Genomic DNA, 18,700 nt, shown 5'->3' with positions numbered 1-18,700 from the left:
AATGTGTGCAAATCTGGGGACTCTTAGATGAAAGTTGAATAGCTTTGTTTTTAATGTTGGTGAATTATTCTACATCCAAATATTTATTTATGAAAAGGTTTGCATTACTAGATAACAGGTCTAGATAATAAGATAACTAAAGCACAGAGCTATTACTTTAGTTATGGGAACAGAGAATTTACAGACTATTTTGTACTTCAAATTTTTTTATGGTTGCTACAACACACCACATTTTTGCTTATATAGACATAACCACAAGATGTTTAGTGTAGAAATAATTTATGTTTTAAAAACAGTGTATTTCTATCAATACCTTAAACCATACACTATATCAAAATGAACATTGGGTACTTTTTTCCTTTCATGTTGCTTTAGAGGTTTCACTTTTCCTTTCCTTTAACAGTAACGTTCCTAAATATTTACTTATCAAATTAAACTTAGACAAGATCAGTTATCCTACATGATTCAGGGAAATATAACAAGTAAAATTTGACTCTAACTGCAGTAGTTATATGGCAGTAATCAACAACTCCATGGTTTCCCTGGTGACTCACTGGTAAAGAATCCACCTGAGAATGCAGAAGACTTGGTTTCAATCCCTGGTACAGGAAGATGCCCTGGAGAAGGAATGGCAGCCCACTCCAGTATTCTTGCCAGGAGAACCCCATGGACAGAGGAGCTTGGCAGGCTACAGTCCATGGGGTCACCCGGAGTTAGACATGACTTAGAGACTAAACAACAACAACTAAACAGCAATTTTTATGGTTACAAATTAAAATAATTTTGTAAATGTAAAAACAAAAAGATGAATTATATATAACTTAGTTTTCTAATATAATTGTTTATTATGTTGAATTCAAGAGTCAAAAATAGAACTAATATAACATTGTAAAGCAGCTATACACCAATTTTTAAAAGTTTTTTAAAAAAAGTAGGTGTATGGGGATGAAAACTAGAAAGAGATGGGAATGACAGCTGAGGTTGGGAATTACTTTATTACTTATTACTTTATTAATTATCCAAGATAATTCTGATTAGGAGGATGGCCTCAATAGAAGGAGAGTTTAAGTGCATATGGACAATATTATATATTCCCGTCTAATATTGTTTATTGAATGCTTTATTTATTTATTTATTTTTTAGCTATTTAGTTTTTCTTTTTTTTTTTTTTTTATTAGTTGGAGGCCAATCACTTCACAACATTTCAGTGGGTTTTGTCATACATTGACATGAATCAGCCGTGGATTTACACGTATTCCCCATCCCGATCCCCGCTCCCACCTCCCTCTCCACCCGATTCCTCTGGGTCTTCCCAGTGCACCAGGCCGGAGCACTTGTCTCATGCATCCCACCTGGGCTGGTGATCTGTTTCACCATAGACAGTATATATTGAATGCTTTAAAATTGATGCCTAAAAGTGTTTTATTTCTTTTTTCCAGTAAATTTTCAAATTAATACGTGCCAATTTTTTTTTTTTTTAATTAAGTAAAAAATAGCCAGTGGAACCTTTCATGTGAGAAGACAACAAAGCCAAGTGGAAATGAAGAGGGTGTTCTAGGAAAAGAATGATTCATTCATTTCATAAAACGCTAAACAATAAGAAAGACAGAGATAAATGAGACATAATTCCTTCTTCCAGGAATTTTCAAAGTTGTAGGAGAGGCAGACAGGGAAAGACATCATACACAAGGGGCTAGAGTAGTAAGGGGCTATATAATAGATGAAAGTGCTACGGAGCAGAACAGTGACTGGGTCCCATCTGGAGTGTTAAGGACAGCTTCTCCTAGGATAGAATATTGAGCAGGTCCTTAAGAGACTAAGAGACCATTAATGTAGTATATCCTGTGTGGGCATAAGTCTTCATTCCTCTTGGGTATATTGGTAGGAGTGGAATTGCTGGGTTGAAGCGTAAATTGATGTTCAACTGTTTAAAAACTGCCAAGTTGTTTTTCAAAGGAGCTATAACCACAACACAAGGTTCCCCTTTTCTCCATATTCTTGCCACTATTTATTGTTATCTATTTTTTTAAATTAGAGCCACCCTAGTGGGTGTGAAATGTTTTTTCATAGTTTTAATTTGTATTTCCCTAATGAGTGGTAATGTTGAGCATCTTTTTTTATGCATTTATTATATTTCATGTAGCTTCTTTGATGAAATGTTTATTCAAATCTTTTGCCAATTTTTAAGTTGTGTTGTGTTTTATTATTGAGTTGTAAGAGACACAAAAGACCACCTATTATATAATTGTGTTTAATGAAAGTTAAGAAAAGGCAAATCTTTAAGTATATTAATAGCTTCTTGGGGCTGGTGATACAAATGGGAATTAACTATAAATGGACATAAGAGATCTTACTGGGAGGATAATAATATTCTAAAACTGAATGGTGGTGATGATTGCAAAACTGGGTAAATTTACTAAAAATAATTGTATACTCAAGATAGGAGAATTTTAAAGTTCTTTAAAAAGAAGGATGAAGAGAGGTTCTCTAAAAGAGGAAGGAAATGTTCTCTAGGAAGAAAGAACTGCATGTGCAGAGGCTTACGGGTATATGATGTTGTTGGGGAAGAAAAGAAAAGTGTGACTGGAAAGAAGTCTGAGAAGTAGCAAAGAAGGAAGCCAGAAATGAGAGTCAGAGCTTCATTCTGAAAGTCTTGTGACCATGCTGAGGAATCTGGACTTGATCCTGTAGACAGGAAGAAACTCCAGTGAAGATGGTTTGTTGTTGTGATCCTATTCTCAGTGTGAAAAATCAGTTTATACATATTGAAGTTAGTGGAGTGGTTTCATTCATCTTATTTTTGCAGAGGAAAAAATGGAACTAATGTCTTATTAATCCTAATTAATAAGGTAATTAATTCTAATTAACCCTTATTAATCCTAATTATAAAGGTAAACACTGGAAAACTGATGGCATCAGCAACGTGTCTTACAAATCGGAAGAGAGACTTATAACATTCAACCTGGAAACTTTTTGTCCTGTTACCTTAATTCAAGATGCCCATATTAATATGCCATTCCAGTCATGGGAGCTAATACCACTTGATGTGAATAAAGTACTTCTGACTGTGACTACAGTATTTACTGAACTTCAAATACAAATTAAGGTAAACCGCTGTTATAGAAAGTCATACCAAAGAGTTAAATCTCTTTGATTACTGTAAGAGTGTGTGTCAAAACAGTCAATCACTAATGATTTACATATTGAAATATGTCTTTTATAAATATGTTGAAAATATACCTTGAGCTGTAGTTTCTAAATAAAATATTGAGTATATAGGAAATAATATGTAAAAGTAAAGTATAAGTTTGTGCCCTAAAGTTACTAGGAATAGAGCAATTGGTGAAACTCTTAAGTATGGTTATAGTATGACTTTCAGAGTTTTTGGTCCACTCTAAAGAGGCTTCCTAATCTTATCACAGGAACATAGCACCCAGCCATTTGAAATCCCTTTTGAGTAACTCCATTGCTACAGAGTCTGACTCTATGATTTCAATACCTGTAGACCACGAAATTTTTGTACCTTATTTTATGTTCCTGGTTATGTTCCAGTATCTCCTAGTTTGTAGTCTATGGGAACTTGAATTTGTATCCTACTATTGTGTGAAAATTGTATAACTTAATTATGTTGAATTGGTTCATGGTGCTTTTCAGGCCTACTATATCCTTCTACTTTTCTATTCTATTAATTTTTAAGAGTTCGATATTGAAACTCCAACTAAAAATATTAATTTATCTACTTTAAAAAATAACTGTAACATATGGTAGAACAATATGTAACTTTGTTCTGTATTTTCCAAATCTCCTCTAAATATGTTATATACTTTAATAACTTAAAAAAAGAAATTACAGAGTCTGAAATTTAAAGACACAATAAATAGATTTAGTGGTTGCCTGAGGCTGAAGTGGGGAATGAATATAAATAGGCATTAGGGATTTCACTGAGGGGATGAAAATGTTCTAAAACTGATTTATGGTGATAGTTGCACCAGTCAGTAAAGTTACCAAAAAAAAAAAAAAAAAAAATCACTTAACTGTGTACTTGAAATGGGTGAATTTTATGATATGTAAAAATACCTCATGAAAGTTGTTTCAAAAAAGAGATTTTTTTTTGTAAAGATATAACCTGAAATTCTTTATGAATGTGGCAGGAAAGCTAGAAGATCATCAAACTTGCTTTTTAAGGTCAGAGGAGAGATGTGAACTCTGTACACCTTCAGATTACCACTTTGCAAATTTTAAAACTGGATAATAATTTTGAATTATGTTAAAATTTTATACATGTAAAAAATTATGATCTTTAAAAGTTACAACATGGTTGCTATCAAATAGCTCTTCTACTTCAACAGGAGCACATCCAGTGTTCTTAGATCATAACTTATAAAGCAGGTGACCAGAGAGATCCTCGGATTGCTCAGATGAGCCTGAGAAGAGTTGATAAACTGGTTAAGGTAATGTGGAAACTTTGAGGTGGACCTTTTGGATCAAGCCTAAAATATGTCTGTCCTGCATTCTTTTTAATATAGGATAATACAGGATTTTCTAAAAGAAAGAAAAAATAGTTGCTGTTGTTCAGTCGCTAAGTTGTGTCCACCTCTTTGCAACCCCAAGAACTGCAACACACCCTGTCCTTCACTATCTCCTGGAGTTTGCTCAAACTCATATGTATTGAGTCGGTGATGCCATTCAACTATCTCATCCTCTGTCTTCCCTTTCTCCTCCTGCCCTCAATCTTTTCCAGTGAATTGGCCCTTCATGTCAAGTGGCCAAAGTACTAGAGCTTCAGCTTCAGTCTTTCCAATGAATATTCAGGATTGATTTCCTATAGGATTGACTGGTTTGATCTCTGTGCTGTCCAAGGGACTCTCAAGAATATTCTCCAACACCATAGTTGAAAAGCATCAGTTCTTCAGCACTCAGCCTTCTTTATGGTCCAACTGTCACATCTGTACATGACTACTAGAAAAACCATAGTTTTGTATAAAGAACCTAACAGCTGGACCTGGAATGATAATGAGGTAATTTCTTTAACTTACTTATATAAAAGTTTCTATTTTCTTATTGAAACTAGGAAAACCTCTGCATGTTAGCTTCAATCAAAGTAAATAACAAAAAGCATTCCTCTATTTTGGAAGAAAAGTGGATGACTCCTGTTTCTTTCATTATTGCTTTGAAAAATGCTGGATTGAATATCTTCCCTACTGGACACTCTCATCTTTATGTTGTTATAAACTATAAGGTAAGAATGAATCCTTCCAAGTTGAATGTGATGTACATTTAGAATGTTAGCAAGTATTACATTTTATATAAATCTTAGGTACACCAATGAGTTTTCTATATTCACTTATATGAGATTATAGTTAGAAAGGAAGGAATAAATAGCAAGACTAGAAATCCAGTGATTTCTGGTGAAAAAGCTGGCTTAAAACTCAAATTAAGATCATGGCAACCAGTCCCATCACTTCATGGCAAATAGATGGGGAAACAATGGAAACAGTGAGAGACTTTCTTTTCTTGGGCTTGAAAATCACTGCAGATGGTGACTGCAGCCATGAAATTAAAAGACTCTTGCTCCTTGGGAGAAAAGCTATGAGCAACCTAGACAGCATATTAAAAAGCAGAGACATTACTTGGTTGACAAAGGTCCATCAGGTCAAGGCTATGGTTTTTCCAGTAGTCATGTATGGATGTGAGAGTTGGACTATAAAGAAAGCTGAGCACCGAAGAATTGATGCTTTTGAACTGTGGTATTGGAGAAGACTCTTGAGAGTCCCGTGGACTGCAAGGAGATCCATCCAGTCCATCCTAAAGGAGATCAGTCCTGGGTGTTCATTGGAAGGACTGATGTTGAAGCTGAAACTCCAATACTTTGGCCACCTGATGCAAAGAGCTGACTCATTTGAAAAGACCCTGATGCTGGGAAAGATTGAAGGCAGGAGGAGAAGGGGACAACAGACGATGAGATGGTTGGATGGCATCACCGACTCGATAGACATGAGTTTGAGCAAGCTCCAGGAATTGGTGATGGACAAGGAAGCCTGGCGTGCTGCAGTCCATGGGGTCGCAAAGAGTCGGACATAACTGAGCGACTGAACTAAACTGAGAAATCTAGGGTTCTCTCAAATTTAATATTCTGTAGAACGATCTTCATATTGACACATGGGGCACAACCACAGCTGTTCAGTTTAGTGCAAAGGTAGTCTGGGCTACATCCCATTTTGTATGCTTGCTTTCTTCTTCCAAAGTGTGTATATGGAAGATTTCTGAAAAGAGTAAATGACTCAGCAGTTTCCCAAACGTGATAAATCAGGTGAAATTAAATACATACAAGGACCACCGATCCTTAAAACCCACTTCCTTCTACTTCATGGAGCCTTCCTGTCTGCATATTGCTTCATGTAACTCATAAGTTGAGTTAAATGAGATCCTTCCATGTTAAACTCCTTGAGGGTGGTGACCATTCCTTAATCAACTTTGATTTTTCTAGCACCAACCCTATTCCCAGAATACAGTAGATGTTTGTCAAACATTCATGATACATAAATGAAGACAGAGTGACTTCTAATCATGAAAGCTGTTTTGGGCAGAAGAATTATAAACTCAAGAACAAGTTTATCATATACCAGAAAATGACAATATGGGTAGACACACACTGGAAATAATCACATTATAAGAGTGTATACATATATGCATAGTGGAAAAAATCCCACTTCAGTTTTAGTAACTCAAGTTGCCAGTTACTCTACAAATGCTGAATGTCATATGCTAGTCATCTTTTCAGAATATTGTATTCAAGAATTTTTTTCTGAACACTTATATTCCAGACATTGTTTTAGATGCATAGGAAACATTAGTGAATAAAACAAAGGTCTCTGCCCTGGTGGAGCTTACATTCTAGAATAGAGGGAGGCAAACATCAACAACAAACATAATAAATCATATGAATGAAAGAAAAGGTACAATATCAAATATGGTATAGGGGGAGGGGTGCTCAATAAGAAGGTAATATTTGAGGAAAGCATCAGGGTGGGGAATTTAGCCAAGTTGCCATCTCTGGAAGGATATCAGCTTCCAGCTGGAGAGAACAGTGGAAGGGCGGTGGGGGGAAATAGTCCAGAGGGCGTGGCCTGATGTATCTGAGGATGGGAGGACCAGCAATAAGAATGGAGCAGCAAGGAGGCTGGAGCACCCAGAGCAAAGGGAAAAGAATAGGGGATAAAGTCAGAGAGAGCATGGTGTGTATGGGGGATGTGAGCAGCCAACTAATTGAAAAGGACCCTGATGCTGGGAAAGACTGAGGGCAGGAAGAGAAGGGGACAACAGAAGATGAGACGGTTGGATGGCATCATCGACTCAATGGATGTGAGTTTAAGCAAAATCCAGGAGATGGTGTAGGACAGGGGAGCCCGGCATACTGGGGTTGCAATGATGGGGTTGCAAAGAGTTGGACACAACGGAGAGACTGAACAACAGTGGGGGCTATAAGAGCACAGAGGCCCCGGGGAGCACCGTTAGGACCCTGGGTTCTGCTCTGGAAGGGGAAGCCATTGCCCCATTTTGAGAAAGAAGTCATGAGTCTGACTTATTTTTTATATTTGAATTTTATTTTTTTTCTTAAAAAATTTTTTTAAATTGAAGTATAGTTGATCTACAATGTTGTGTTAGTTTCTATTGTATAGCAGTGTGAGTCAGTCATACATACATATACATAAACCCACTCTTTTCAGATTCTTTTCCCATATAGGTCATTACAGAGTATTGCATAGAGTGCCCTGTGCTATATAGCAGGTCTTTATTAGTTGTCTATTTTATATGTGAAAGTGAAGTTGCTCAGTCATGTCCGACTCTTTGTGACCCCATGGACTGTAGCCCACAAGGCTCCTCCATCCATGGAACTTTCTAGGCAAGAGTACTGGAGTGGGTTGCCGCTTCCTTCTCCAGGGGATCTTCCCAACCCAGAGATCGAACCCAGGACTCCCGCATTGCTGGCAGACACTTTAACCTCTGAGCCGCCAGGAAGCCCATGTGGCTTCCCCGGTGGCTCAGCTGGTAAAGAATCTGCCCGCAATGCGGGAAACCTGGGTTCGATCCCTGGGTTGGAAAGATGCCCTGGAGAAGGGAAAGGCTACCCACTCCAGTATTCTGGCCCAGAGAATTCCATGGACTATTTTATATGTAGTACTGTGTATATGTCAATCCCAACCTCCCAATTCATCCTTCCCCTACCTCTCCTCCTTGGTAAGCATAAGTTTGCTTTCTATATCTGTGACTCTATTTCTGTTTTATAAATTAGTTCATTTGTCCCATTTTTTTAGATTCTGTTGATAAGTGATATATGATATTTATCTTTCTCTGACTTACCTCATGTGACTTACATTTTAAATGGATCTGGGTTGAGAACAGATTAGACTGTAGGAGGTCAAGGGTGGAAGGGAGACTTGAGAGGCTCTGTGATCAACCTTATTTGTTTTTATACTGACAGCATCCTTCGGTAGAAGTGAAAGCTTATCGACAAATGGCCCTGTTAAGTTCTGCTTTTGCATTTTGTTGGAGTAAGTGGAATACAGTATGTGATTCTAAGAAAACTATATTTCAGGTATAGTATGCAAAACCCCTTAAACTTTTGGCTTCCAAAAGAAGATAAAGTACTCAAAAACTAAATGAATGTAGACCATATTTTCTCCTTTTAAAAAGGCGAAAAAATTAAAATTCAAAATGGAGTTGGCAAACTTTATTTTCTTTCATTTTGCCAAAAATATAAAACCAAACCATGTAAAGGTCATGCCTTCGTCGTCCATTATGGTATCAAATGCTCTTGATTTTAGGCTGGGGACCTCTTTACATCAACTGAAGAACACATGTAAGCCTTTCACATGAATATATCTATGATTCATGAACTTTCTCCTCTGAGAGTAACCTTCTGGGCACATTTCCTACAGCCTGCTAAAGAAGTTATCAGATTTTGCAAGCTGACTGATGAATATTTTAGCATAAATGAGCTACCATATTTATTTATCTTGTTCACTGTGTGTTTCTTCCATTAGAATACAAGCTCCTCGAAGACAAGGTTTTATTGTTGTGATTGTTATTTATTCATGTTTGGTTATTTTTTTATTTTTTTTTGTTGTTGTTATATCCCTAGGACCTGAAACAATACTTGTCACTTGAAGGCATTCAATAAATATTTTTTAAAGAATATATTTTGATAAGCTCCATAAACACTAAGATATAAACAGTTTCATGCTTTTTAAAAAAATGGGGCATTAAGAATGTTTCTTTTTATCTTAGCAGTTTGGGGAACTCAAGCTCTTCAAATATTGGGTTGGCAAAAAAAATTGTTCACAATTTTTGTGACCATCGTATGGAAAAACTTTGGTCACCTGATGCGAAGAGCTGACTCATTGGAAAAGACCCTGATGCTGGGAAAGATTTAGAAGAGGAGGAGAAGGGAGTGATAGAGGATGAGATGCTTGGATGCCATCACTGACTCAATGGACATGAGTTTGAGCAAGCTTCAGGAGATGGTGAAGGACAGGGAAGCCTGGTGTGCTGGAGTTATTGGGTTATGAATAGTTGGACATGACTTAGCCCCTGAACAACAACAACAAACAAAGTAACATACTCAACTGTCAAAATACCTAATAAAAGAGGAACTACTAACAGATTTCTCTAATTTTTTTCTTTTCTTTTTTTTTTTTAGGTGAGGGAACACCTTCTTAAAGACGAATCCATTCAAAATCCTAACTGGACCCTTTTAATGTTTAGTGGTGACAGGGCACAAAGTCTCAAGATCAATGAATCCAGTGATGCATTTTCTGAAGTCCTTAAAGAAGAAACTGAATTTCATTCCACTTTATATCACATGGTGAAGGATTTTGCTTCTCAGGAAGCAATGAGGGAAGTCAGGCGTTCCAACTGCCAGTTTGTGGACTCTGTATGCCACATGCTACTCTCAACTAGGTTACTCAGCTATTCTTAAATCCCCAGGGATAAATTTTATCCGGTATGAAGAATCAAGCAACTTGGAGAAACATCAGGTATTTCTTCAATAAAGTGTAATGAGTGAATATATTTCAAACAGGCTGTTCAAATTATCTAATCAGCATTTTATACTCAAATTTTCTTTCTTAAGAATTAGGTTTTTTTTTTTCTTCTTGTACTTGGCCTACTGAGACTACCAATGTTAACTGTTCATAGATTTGAATGGTTCTTTATTTCAATAAATTTTAACAAACAATAATATCTCCTCCTCAGAAAGCTCATTAAAAAATCATGTAAGTAGGCTTCCTCCCCACTGCATTTTAGTTAGGAAGGTAATCACAAAAAGAGGGAATATAAAATATCTTACAGTCATTCTGAGAACCTCTGGTTCCATTCTGTAATTTCCCAGCTAAAAGTCACTAATGTACAAAGTTCAGATACTGAAACTTTAAAAATCAAGATCCACACATTAGTATGTGCTGCAGTCACACTGGCGGGGGCCCGTTGTGTCGGAGTCTGGTGAATGGCCACAAGATGTGTTCTAGAGACATCCAGGGGTCCCCATCCTGTGTGGGGGCAGCGTCCACGGGCTTCTGGAAAAATCGGCCTGTGAAGAAGCTCATCAGCGCTGCAAACAGTACAATGAATGCCACAGAAAGCCAGAGCGCCTTGTTGGCCTCTCTGAGGGAAGTCTTGAAGTTTGTTGCCCAGGAAGCTAATGTGTCGTAACTACAACAAAAACACAAAATCAGTATGCAGTAATCACAATCTTCTGTATACTAGAAACATGCCTTTTGCCAACAATAATCAAGCCGTGTATCTACCCTACACAATTCCACCAACGTACACGTGTGCTCAGTCATTTCTGACTCTGCAACCACAGACAATAGCCCGCCAGGCTCCTTTGTCCATGGGATTCCCCAGGCAAGAATACTGGAGTGGGTTGCCATTTCCCACTCCATGGGATCTTCCTGACACAGTGATCAAATCCACGTCTCCTGCATTGGCAAGCATATTCTTTACCACTGACACCCCCTTGTAATAAGCTACACAATGTCATCTGTTGTCTTGGGCTTGACCACAATCTGCTCCCTGTTATCCCTTATAATTTTTTAGAATTGAAGAAATGAGGTGCTAGGATAAATCTGAAAATTATGTGACTTAGGCATTATTTAACTCCTAACAAGTACATTTGAGTACTAATTTCATTCTTTAAGTCAGGTAAGGCAATTTATATTCCTAGAGTAGAAACAACAATGTTATTTATCGGGTTGAGCACGATTTATGTGTATGTACTTATAAGCATGTCACTTATTCCTCTTCATACCCTGGACTTTTGGTGTACTGAAATGTAAACTCTTCCTTTTAGAAACATCCACCAAAAAACCTTACTACAGCATCATATAAGTCTTTGAAAATAGTTAACTATGTGTTAGGTAGTGTACTAAGCATTTTACATGTGCTAATTTTCATTTAATCATGATAGCAAAACAATGACATAAGTACTATTATCATTCCTGCTTTATAGATGAAGAAGCTGATGGTCAAAAACGGATGAACTTGCCCAGGTCACACAGCTAGTTAGGGAGCTATTTCGGTCATCTGGTCCCAAGGCCAAGTTCTTTACACTGTGAACTCCCCTGCCTCCTGTAGCTCATAGGTTCAGGAATAATTCTTGTAGACTATATGGAGTTTGTTATTATTCATCTTAAATTTAACATTTTCAAAGATCTTTTAGTAAAGTAATTTGATTAAGATTGATGCTGCTAGACTTCCCTGGTGGGCCAGTGGTAAAGAATCCACCTGCCAATGCAGGGACACGGACTCGATCCCTGGTCCAGGAAGATCCCACATGCCATGGAGCAACAAAGAACCACAACTACTGAGCCTGTGTACTTAGAGGCCGTGTTCCACAGCGAGAGAACCACTGCAATGAGAAGCGTGTGCAATGCAATGGAAAGTGGCCCCAACGGCCACAGCTACAGAAAGCCTCCACACAGCGATGAAGACCCAGTGCAACCAAAAATAAATAAATTTTTAAGAGGCAAAAATAATGAAAAAGATGAATCCTTCTAACCCTGCCTTACCTTTCCCCATTCCACCAAAATGATATCATTTAGCAAGTAAATAACTTACATTGAAGAGACATTCCATTTTGATGGATTAGTTTTCTTTTCAGAAAGACTTGACTTTCTTGTCTTTTCTACTGTTTCTTCTTCAGGTGGTTCTAAGTCATCTTTAGTTCTGTAAATAAGCATTGTTTCTAAGTATTAAAGTATGGATAATGTTCTATAATTATTTACAAAGTATTGCTAAGTTTTACTGTATTTTGTAAGGAAGCTTGCAGATATTTATTTTGCTTTAGAAAGATTTGATAAATACCTAATTCTAAAAGTCAAATCACCAACTTTATATTTTTAATCATTTATAGGAATTTAAATTTTTTAAGTAACTTTGTATTTAGAAAAATAGCAAATGTTTGTTGTAGAAAGTTTGGGTGCTAGCCAAAGAATAAATTAAAAGGAGAGATTTACAAAGAACATGTGTAAGTTAGTCAGTGTTCACCACTTGTAATTAACCAGTGTTATTACTGTGATTTTCCATCTTTGCATGTGCATGCGTGTGTGTGTGTATGTATAAGTAACTACACCTTAAAAAACAAATGTGGATGCCATTATTTCTTCTTCTGTGAATTTTTCATTCAACATACAGTAAAATTTTTCTCAGTAAGTATTCTTTTATCACATTTTTTTAACACTGTGTATTAACAATTAATTAAAATTAATCTTTTCTCTGTTGGTTTTTTGAGCAACACTAAATTGGAATAGCATTAAAGTGTCACTTCTTTCTTTAAAAAACCTTCATAATTTAAAAAGTGTTTATGAAGATAGGTTTGGTATAAAACTACTTAAAATCAATAGTATTCAATGAACTGGGAAGTTGCAATTGGGTTGACTGTATTGAAATCATATTATTTAAAGAGGAATCCTTTGCCTGAAAAAAACTTAACTGTTTCATTGTTCATGTTCCATGTTTCAGGACCACTCATGAGTCCCTAGTTAGATTTGAATTTTGAAATCCCAAGTTTGTTATCCCCCGCAGTGGCCAAAATGAACTGCATGTCAAAGTTTTTGTTTTTCAGTCAGACATTTATGGGGAATGCCTGTGGTAGATTTTAGTTCGGTTTTTAAAGAACACAAGACCCCCAGCCCAGAATTCCTACAGGATTCTCAAGGTTTCAGTTTTTGTTTGCAAAAAATTCTCAGTAGAAATCATGCCATACAAACAAAAATGTTAAAAGAGATAACTTTTTTCAAGGAAACTCTTGATTTTTTTAAAATCCAGATCAGAAAATAGCCATTATGTTAACTCTAAATCTTTAATAAAAGGGAATTCAATCCATGCAATTAGGCTTCCACAATTGTTTAAGGGAGAAAAAAGGGCTTTGAGGGTAGGAACGATGTCTTTTTCTTCATATCCCTTAAACTTGAGCGTAGTGTGCCTAACATAATAAGCATGCAAGGAATGTGTATACAATCAACATAAAATCATTTCATTAAGATCTTTACAGATGAGGAAACTGAGACCAAATGTCACCAAGGATTTTAGAGGCAGCATTTCTTCATGTTCCTCCCTCTTACATTCTACCTTTCACTATAGAAGTATGTTTTATTTGTTTCACTTGCTAAATATAGAGATAGCAATGTAGAGTTTTGTTTTTCCTACTCTTCATTTACCTAAAGAGAAGACAGATGTATATGTAATGCACATATATTACATATGTGCCTATAGGATATATATAAATATAAACATATACATATATGTCTATATGTACACACACATTGTATATAATTCATTTAAGTTGATGAACATTTTATTTCTATGGCTCTCTATGAACCTTTCCCCCTGATGACACTATACCTATATAGGAAAAAGATTATCTTCACAAATCTGGCAAATTTCAGGTTCTTTTCTAACTTAAGACCTCACAGCTTGCAGTACTGAGTGAATGTACTCATAAGTAACATTTACATAGTGCTTTATTTTCATAAAAGTCTTATACAATGAATGGTCTTTTTGATGCTGCAGCAGTGAACTCCACAGAATAAAAGTGATGCCCACTATTTATTCCCCAGTCACGTCAGGTTAATAAACACATCAAACTTCACCTACTTTAGTTCACACTTTTCTTCTTCAGCATCTGCCCAGGAATAGGTGCTAATAAATCGATGTAATGAGGGACGGTGTTCACTCTGCTTTGACCCCAAAATACGCCTAAATAAAGATGATTATAGCCACTTATCAAATCAAATACTTGTGTAGCCATTACCAATTTATTTCCCACTACCTAAATCAATACAGAAGCAATATGTTCTTATTTTTTCTTTAGCATATTCATGTAATGCTTATCTCATAAGAAAACAATTTCATGATCATATGCCAATTTTTATAACTATTCTGCATATACTCCATACAAAACAAATGTTACTATATGGCTTATTTCAAACATTTACTTTAGCCAAGTTATAAAATAATAAGGTTCCCAAAGAGGCATCATAAAATTATACTTACCAACTGCTTGACCTCCTACTGAATCGGTCATTATTTTCCATCCCAGCCAACTTTAAAGTTCAGACATTAAGAAAATAATAAAATACAAATTTAGTGAAGTTTTTTTTGGTGATATGAAAATTAATTTGCTTCTGACTAAGAACACTTGCTTACCATTCCTGCATTTCCAATATTTCTGGGCAAAGAGGCAATGGTCACTCTTCGAAGAGAAGATGGCTACCCAAAGGGAGGAAATGTACATTTAGAAAATTCTCAATATCTTGTCCTTGTATTAAACACTGATGGATATTCTTGTATGTACACATCCATGTACTTGACCATTGCTGAGTTAAACAGGAGACATATTTTCAAGGTTTTTGTTATGGCCAAATTTCCTTCCAGAAATATTCTGCCAATTTATATTCCACCTTCTCCAACACTGGATAATTTTTGCCATCCAAGTAAGGAATACAAGGTTTTCTGTTTAGGTTTATAGTAACACTGAACACTGTTTTTCTATGTTGAACAACTATGTATCTGATCTGAGAACCACCTGTTTATGATTTTTGCCCATATTTATTTTGCTAAAGATACTTCTTGGCAAAAAACTTTTTTTATTGTTAATGCAGCCAAATCTTTTCATCTTTTCCTCACTTTTGCTGCCATTTCTTTTATGCTTGGAAAATTTTCCCCAAATCAAGAGGAGATAAATATGCTTCTATTTAAGAGCTTTCTTTTCTCATGGCTTCATTTTTTTCCATTTAACACATGACATTTTAATGAATGGATGTTGTTTATACCTTAGCCTTGAGATTTATACAGGAAAATGTTATGTCATATTTTATGGCTCTTAAAGTTGAAATAAGTGGGACTACAGGAAATAAAAATATGCTGAATGTAGGAAATAAATGAGAATGTTCATGTGAATTCTTTTCTTAAACCATCATCCCTAATTTAATTTTATAGGTTAGCTGAACATCAAGCAAATCAAATTGTGGTCCAGGAATCTGGATTCTAATCATGGTTCTATCACTACAGGATCATAACTAAACATATAATTTCTGTGAAAGTGATTTTGTTCCTCTGTGAATAAGATCAATTTAGAGGGAATGATTTTTAAACTCACTTGTTCAAAAATTCTGTGAAAACCTGATTTTTAAATGGACAAAAACTGCTGGTTGACTTTTAATAGCCAATTTTCCAACCCACCCCCCCTCCTTTTTTTAGTAACAGACCTCTTGATTTTCAGTTACATATACAGCCTCCAGAATATAAACTCTATTTTCATCTTGTTTCCAAGCAAAAATGAAAAAGGAAATGTTATCTGGGACTTCTAGGGAGTGTCTTCAGAGAGAGAGAACACCTGTTTCTCTTGCTCTTTTTTCCTGGAATATGGCTCAACATATTTAGTAATGACCAAGACTTGGTACTCAGAACTGCCAAAGCTGACCATGACGTGGAAGCAAAGCTCTGAGGGGGGTGATTCAGTAAGAGAGAAGGCGACTGGGCCCTAGAGATTTTGTGAAGCTGCTCTGCCACTTTTAGACTGCTTATTCCCAATTCTGGTTTCACATGAAAGAGAAACTATTGTTACACTGACTTTCTTCTCACTGCAGGCAAACTTAGTGCCTATGCATGCTCAGTCGTGTCTGACTCTTTGCAACCTTATGGACTGTAGCCCACCGGGCTCCTCTGTCCATGGAATTTTCTAGGCAAGAATACTGGAGTGGGTTGCCATTTTCCTCCTCCAGGGGATCTTTCAGGGATGGAACTGGTGTCTTTTGAGTCTCCTGCAGTGGCAGGTGGGTTCTTTACTAAGTGCACCACCTGGGAAGCCTTGTTACATACAAATATTGCAAGAAGTATAAAAGCATATATATATATAAACATAAACACACACATGCATATAACATATATGACTTAAAATCATTGTTGCTTTATGATTTACATTTAAAGCCATGTTACTTCAAAACATATTTTAAAATCATCTCATCTGTAACATGTGATAGACATTTGTTAAGTGAATTGGTAATTACCTTAGAGTTTACAGAAGAAGAACGTTTTTTAGTTTGGCAGTCATCTGAAAGGGAAAACACATTTGCATATTTTTTAAATTAACATATGCAATTTAACATAATGGTCTTAATTCTTTATAAGGAAAAGTAATAGTCGGAAATTATTTAAGACCCTAGTGACTACTGAACAATGAAAATGTCTAGTTGTCATTTATTTGATGATTCAAAACAATATCTGAAGAAATGAGATCCAGTCCTCTGTGTCACTGCCACTGTCCACAATGCCACAATCTGCCCAGGACAGATGGGGCACAAAGTGAATGTATGCTGAATAAATGAGCTCAAAATTACAGATCAGAAGATCATCAAACATTATTACTTTTACAAAAGAGAGAACAGATCATTAAAATGAATATTCTGCTTGTGAACATTTGTATTATCTATTTAAAATAAAACTATTACAAGGTATATATAGCCCTTCTGTTGAGATACTTTCCCCATGGTCTCAGTAGTCTCACTATTTTCCAAGACACTCATCAGCTTGTTCTGCCATGGTCATTCCTTCTTCGAGGGATACAAAACCACTGTTAATGAAAGTGCTTCATTGATACTATGGTGCCTTGTTTTATGTACGGCAAAGGAGCCAGTTCCTAAGTAGGACAACACTGGGGTTAACTCAATGAATTGGATTAAATATACTCTCTCATATCAACAATTTAATGAATTTTTGGTGTCTACCATAAAATACTTGTCTCCTAATTTGTATGCTGACATCTTACTTTGGGCTATATAAATAACAGGAATGAGTTACTTCTTATATTATTTTATATATTGTACCCTTTTTATATTCTTCTAATACAACCTTAACATAAAGGGTGTTGTACTAAAGACAGTGTATAATAAGAATTAGTAAGAGAGAATGAAAGAGGAGAATGTTAGAAAAATGTAACTGATACTATTATCTTAAACTTTTATTACCTTCATCTTCAAGAGGGTTAAAAGACCTTTCATTTTGCAAAAGAACCTGTTTCAGTTCTTCTAATTCAGCATGCTCTTTTGCATACATCCTCTTCAGATTTTCTACATGCTGAATCATCACTTCAACCGCTTTACTAACCCGGCTTTCCTAGCAGGAAAAAAAAAAACCAAATTTACATTGAAAATACTATCCTTAACACCCAGTTAAAAGATACATCCACTTATCTTCATCTCAGACATAAATCCCACTAAAGTGATGATAAAAGTTTTTTTTGCTGTTGTGTTTTAAAGGCATGAGTATAAAAGGGTAAGGGCTTCCCAGGTGTTGCTAGTGGTAAAGAACCGGCCTGCCAATGCAGGAGACATAAAGAGATTCAGGTTCGATCCCTGGGTCAGGAAGGTCCCCTGGAGGAGGACACAACAACCCACTCCAGTATTCTTGCCTGGAGAATCCCTTGGACAGAGGAACCTGGTGGGCCACAGTCCATAGGGTCGCAAAGAGTTGGACATGACTGAGCAACTTAGCAGGCAGGCATACAAGGGTAATCAGAATGGAAGAGGACAGAAGAGCAACCAAATTCTGAACACTTGCCAAGTCGACAGACTAGTGGTAAATGACAAAGACCTGAAAAGTCAAACCCTAAAAAAAAAAAGTAAGAAAAGTCTGGAAGAAACCTGGGTTGAATCACAGAAATCCACAAATGCCCAAGAAGTAGTGGTATGTCTGGAATTAAGCTTGGAGGTAACACACACACAGAGTTGAAAATCTGTATTAAAAACAATTAGATCCACAGATACCCTCCATTACTCAGGTCAGCTGAGTCCCTCTACCATTTTGGGGAAAGACTAAAAATGGTGGATAACTGGAGAGATTTGAACAGAGGGTCTGTGGATTGAGCAGTAACAGTTGATGGTGAATGGATCCTACAGAAAAAAATAGATTTAAGCAAAAGTCTATTGTTGGTGGTCAGTCCCTAAGTCATGTCTGACTCTTTGTGACTCCATGGACTGCAGCATGCCAGGTTCCTCTGTCCTCTACTATCTCCCAGAGTTTGCTCAAATTCATGTCCACTGAGTTGGTGATGCTATCGAACCATCTCATTCTCTGTCGCCTCCTTCTCCTCCTGCCCTCAATCTTTGCCATCATCCGGGTCTTTTCCAATGAGTCAGCTTTG

General features: G+C 36.4%; 2 protein-coding genes across 8 annotated transcripts in view; one reads left to right on the top strand and one right to left on the bottom strand.

Moving 5' to 3' along the window:
• Positions 1 to 10,240, top strand: part of DNAI7 (dynein axonemal intermediate chain 7) — a 74,631-nt gene extending 64,391 nt beyond the window's left edge. For all 4 annotated transcript variants that reach the window (XM_043882664.1, XM_043882663.1, XM_043882661.1 and 1 more), the window contains 4 exons: positions 2,892 to 3,106; positions 5,072 to 5,239; positions 8,483 to 8,596; positions 9,701 to 10,240. In XM_043882664.1, coding sequence (XP_043738599.1) covers positions 2,892 to 3,106; positions 5,072 to 5,239; positions 8,483 to 8,596; positions 9,701 to 9,979 — 776 coding nt within the window. In that variant the 3' untranslated portion in view covers positions 9,980 to 10,240. The remainder of the gene's footprint in view (positions 1 to 2,891; positions 3,107 to 5,071; positions 5,240 to 8,482; positions 8,597 to 9,700) is intronic.
• The window catches only part of IRAG2 (inositol 1,4,5-triphosphate receptor associated 2), a 95,942-nt gene continuing 87,436 nt past the window's right edge, over positions 10,195 to 18,700 (bottom strand). For all 4 annotated transcript variants that reach the window (XM_043882657.1, XM_043882658.1, XM_043882660.1 and 1 more), the window contains 7 exons: positions 17,526 to 17,673; positions 16,569 to 16,612; positions 14,707 to 14,769; positions 14,554 to 14,603; positions 14,155 to 14,256; positions 12,118 to 12,225; positions 10,195 to 10,710 (listed from right to left, as the gene is read on the bottom strand). In XM_043882657.1, coding sequence (XP_043738592.1) covers positions 10,467 to 10,710; positions 12,118 to 12,225; positions 14,155 to 14,256; positions 14,554 to 14,603; positions 14,707 to 14,769; positions 16,569 to 16,612; positions 17,526 to 17,673 — 759 coding nt within the window. In that variant the 3' untranslated portion in view covers positions 10,195 to 10,466. The remainder of the gene's footprint in view (positions 10,711 to 12,117; positions 12,226 to 14,154; positions 14,257 to 14,553; positions 14,604 to 14,706; positions 14,770 to 16,568; positions 16,613 to 17,525; positions 17,674 to 18,700) is intronic.

Source organism: Cervus elaphus, chromosome 22 (genome assembly GCF_910594005.1).
Source record: "Cervus elaphus chromosome 22, mCerEla1.1, whole genome shotgun sequence".
Lineage (NCBI taxonomy): Eukaryota > Metazoa > Chordata > Mammalia > Artiodactyla > Cervidae > Cervus > Cervus elaphus.
The sequence above is the reverse complement of the archived record's forward strand: the minus strand, read 5'-3'. Positions and strand labels throughout refer to the sequence as shown.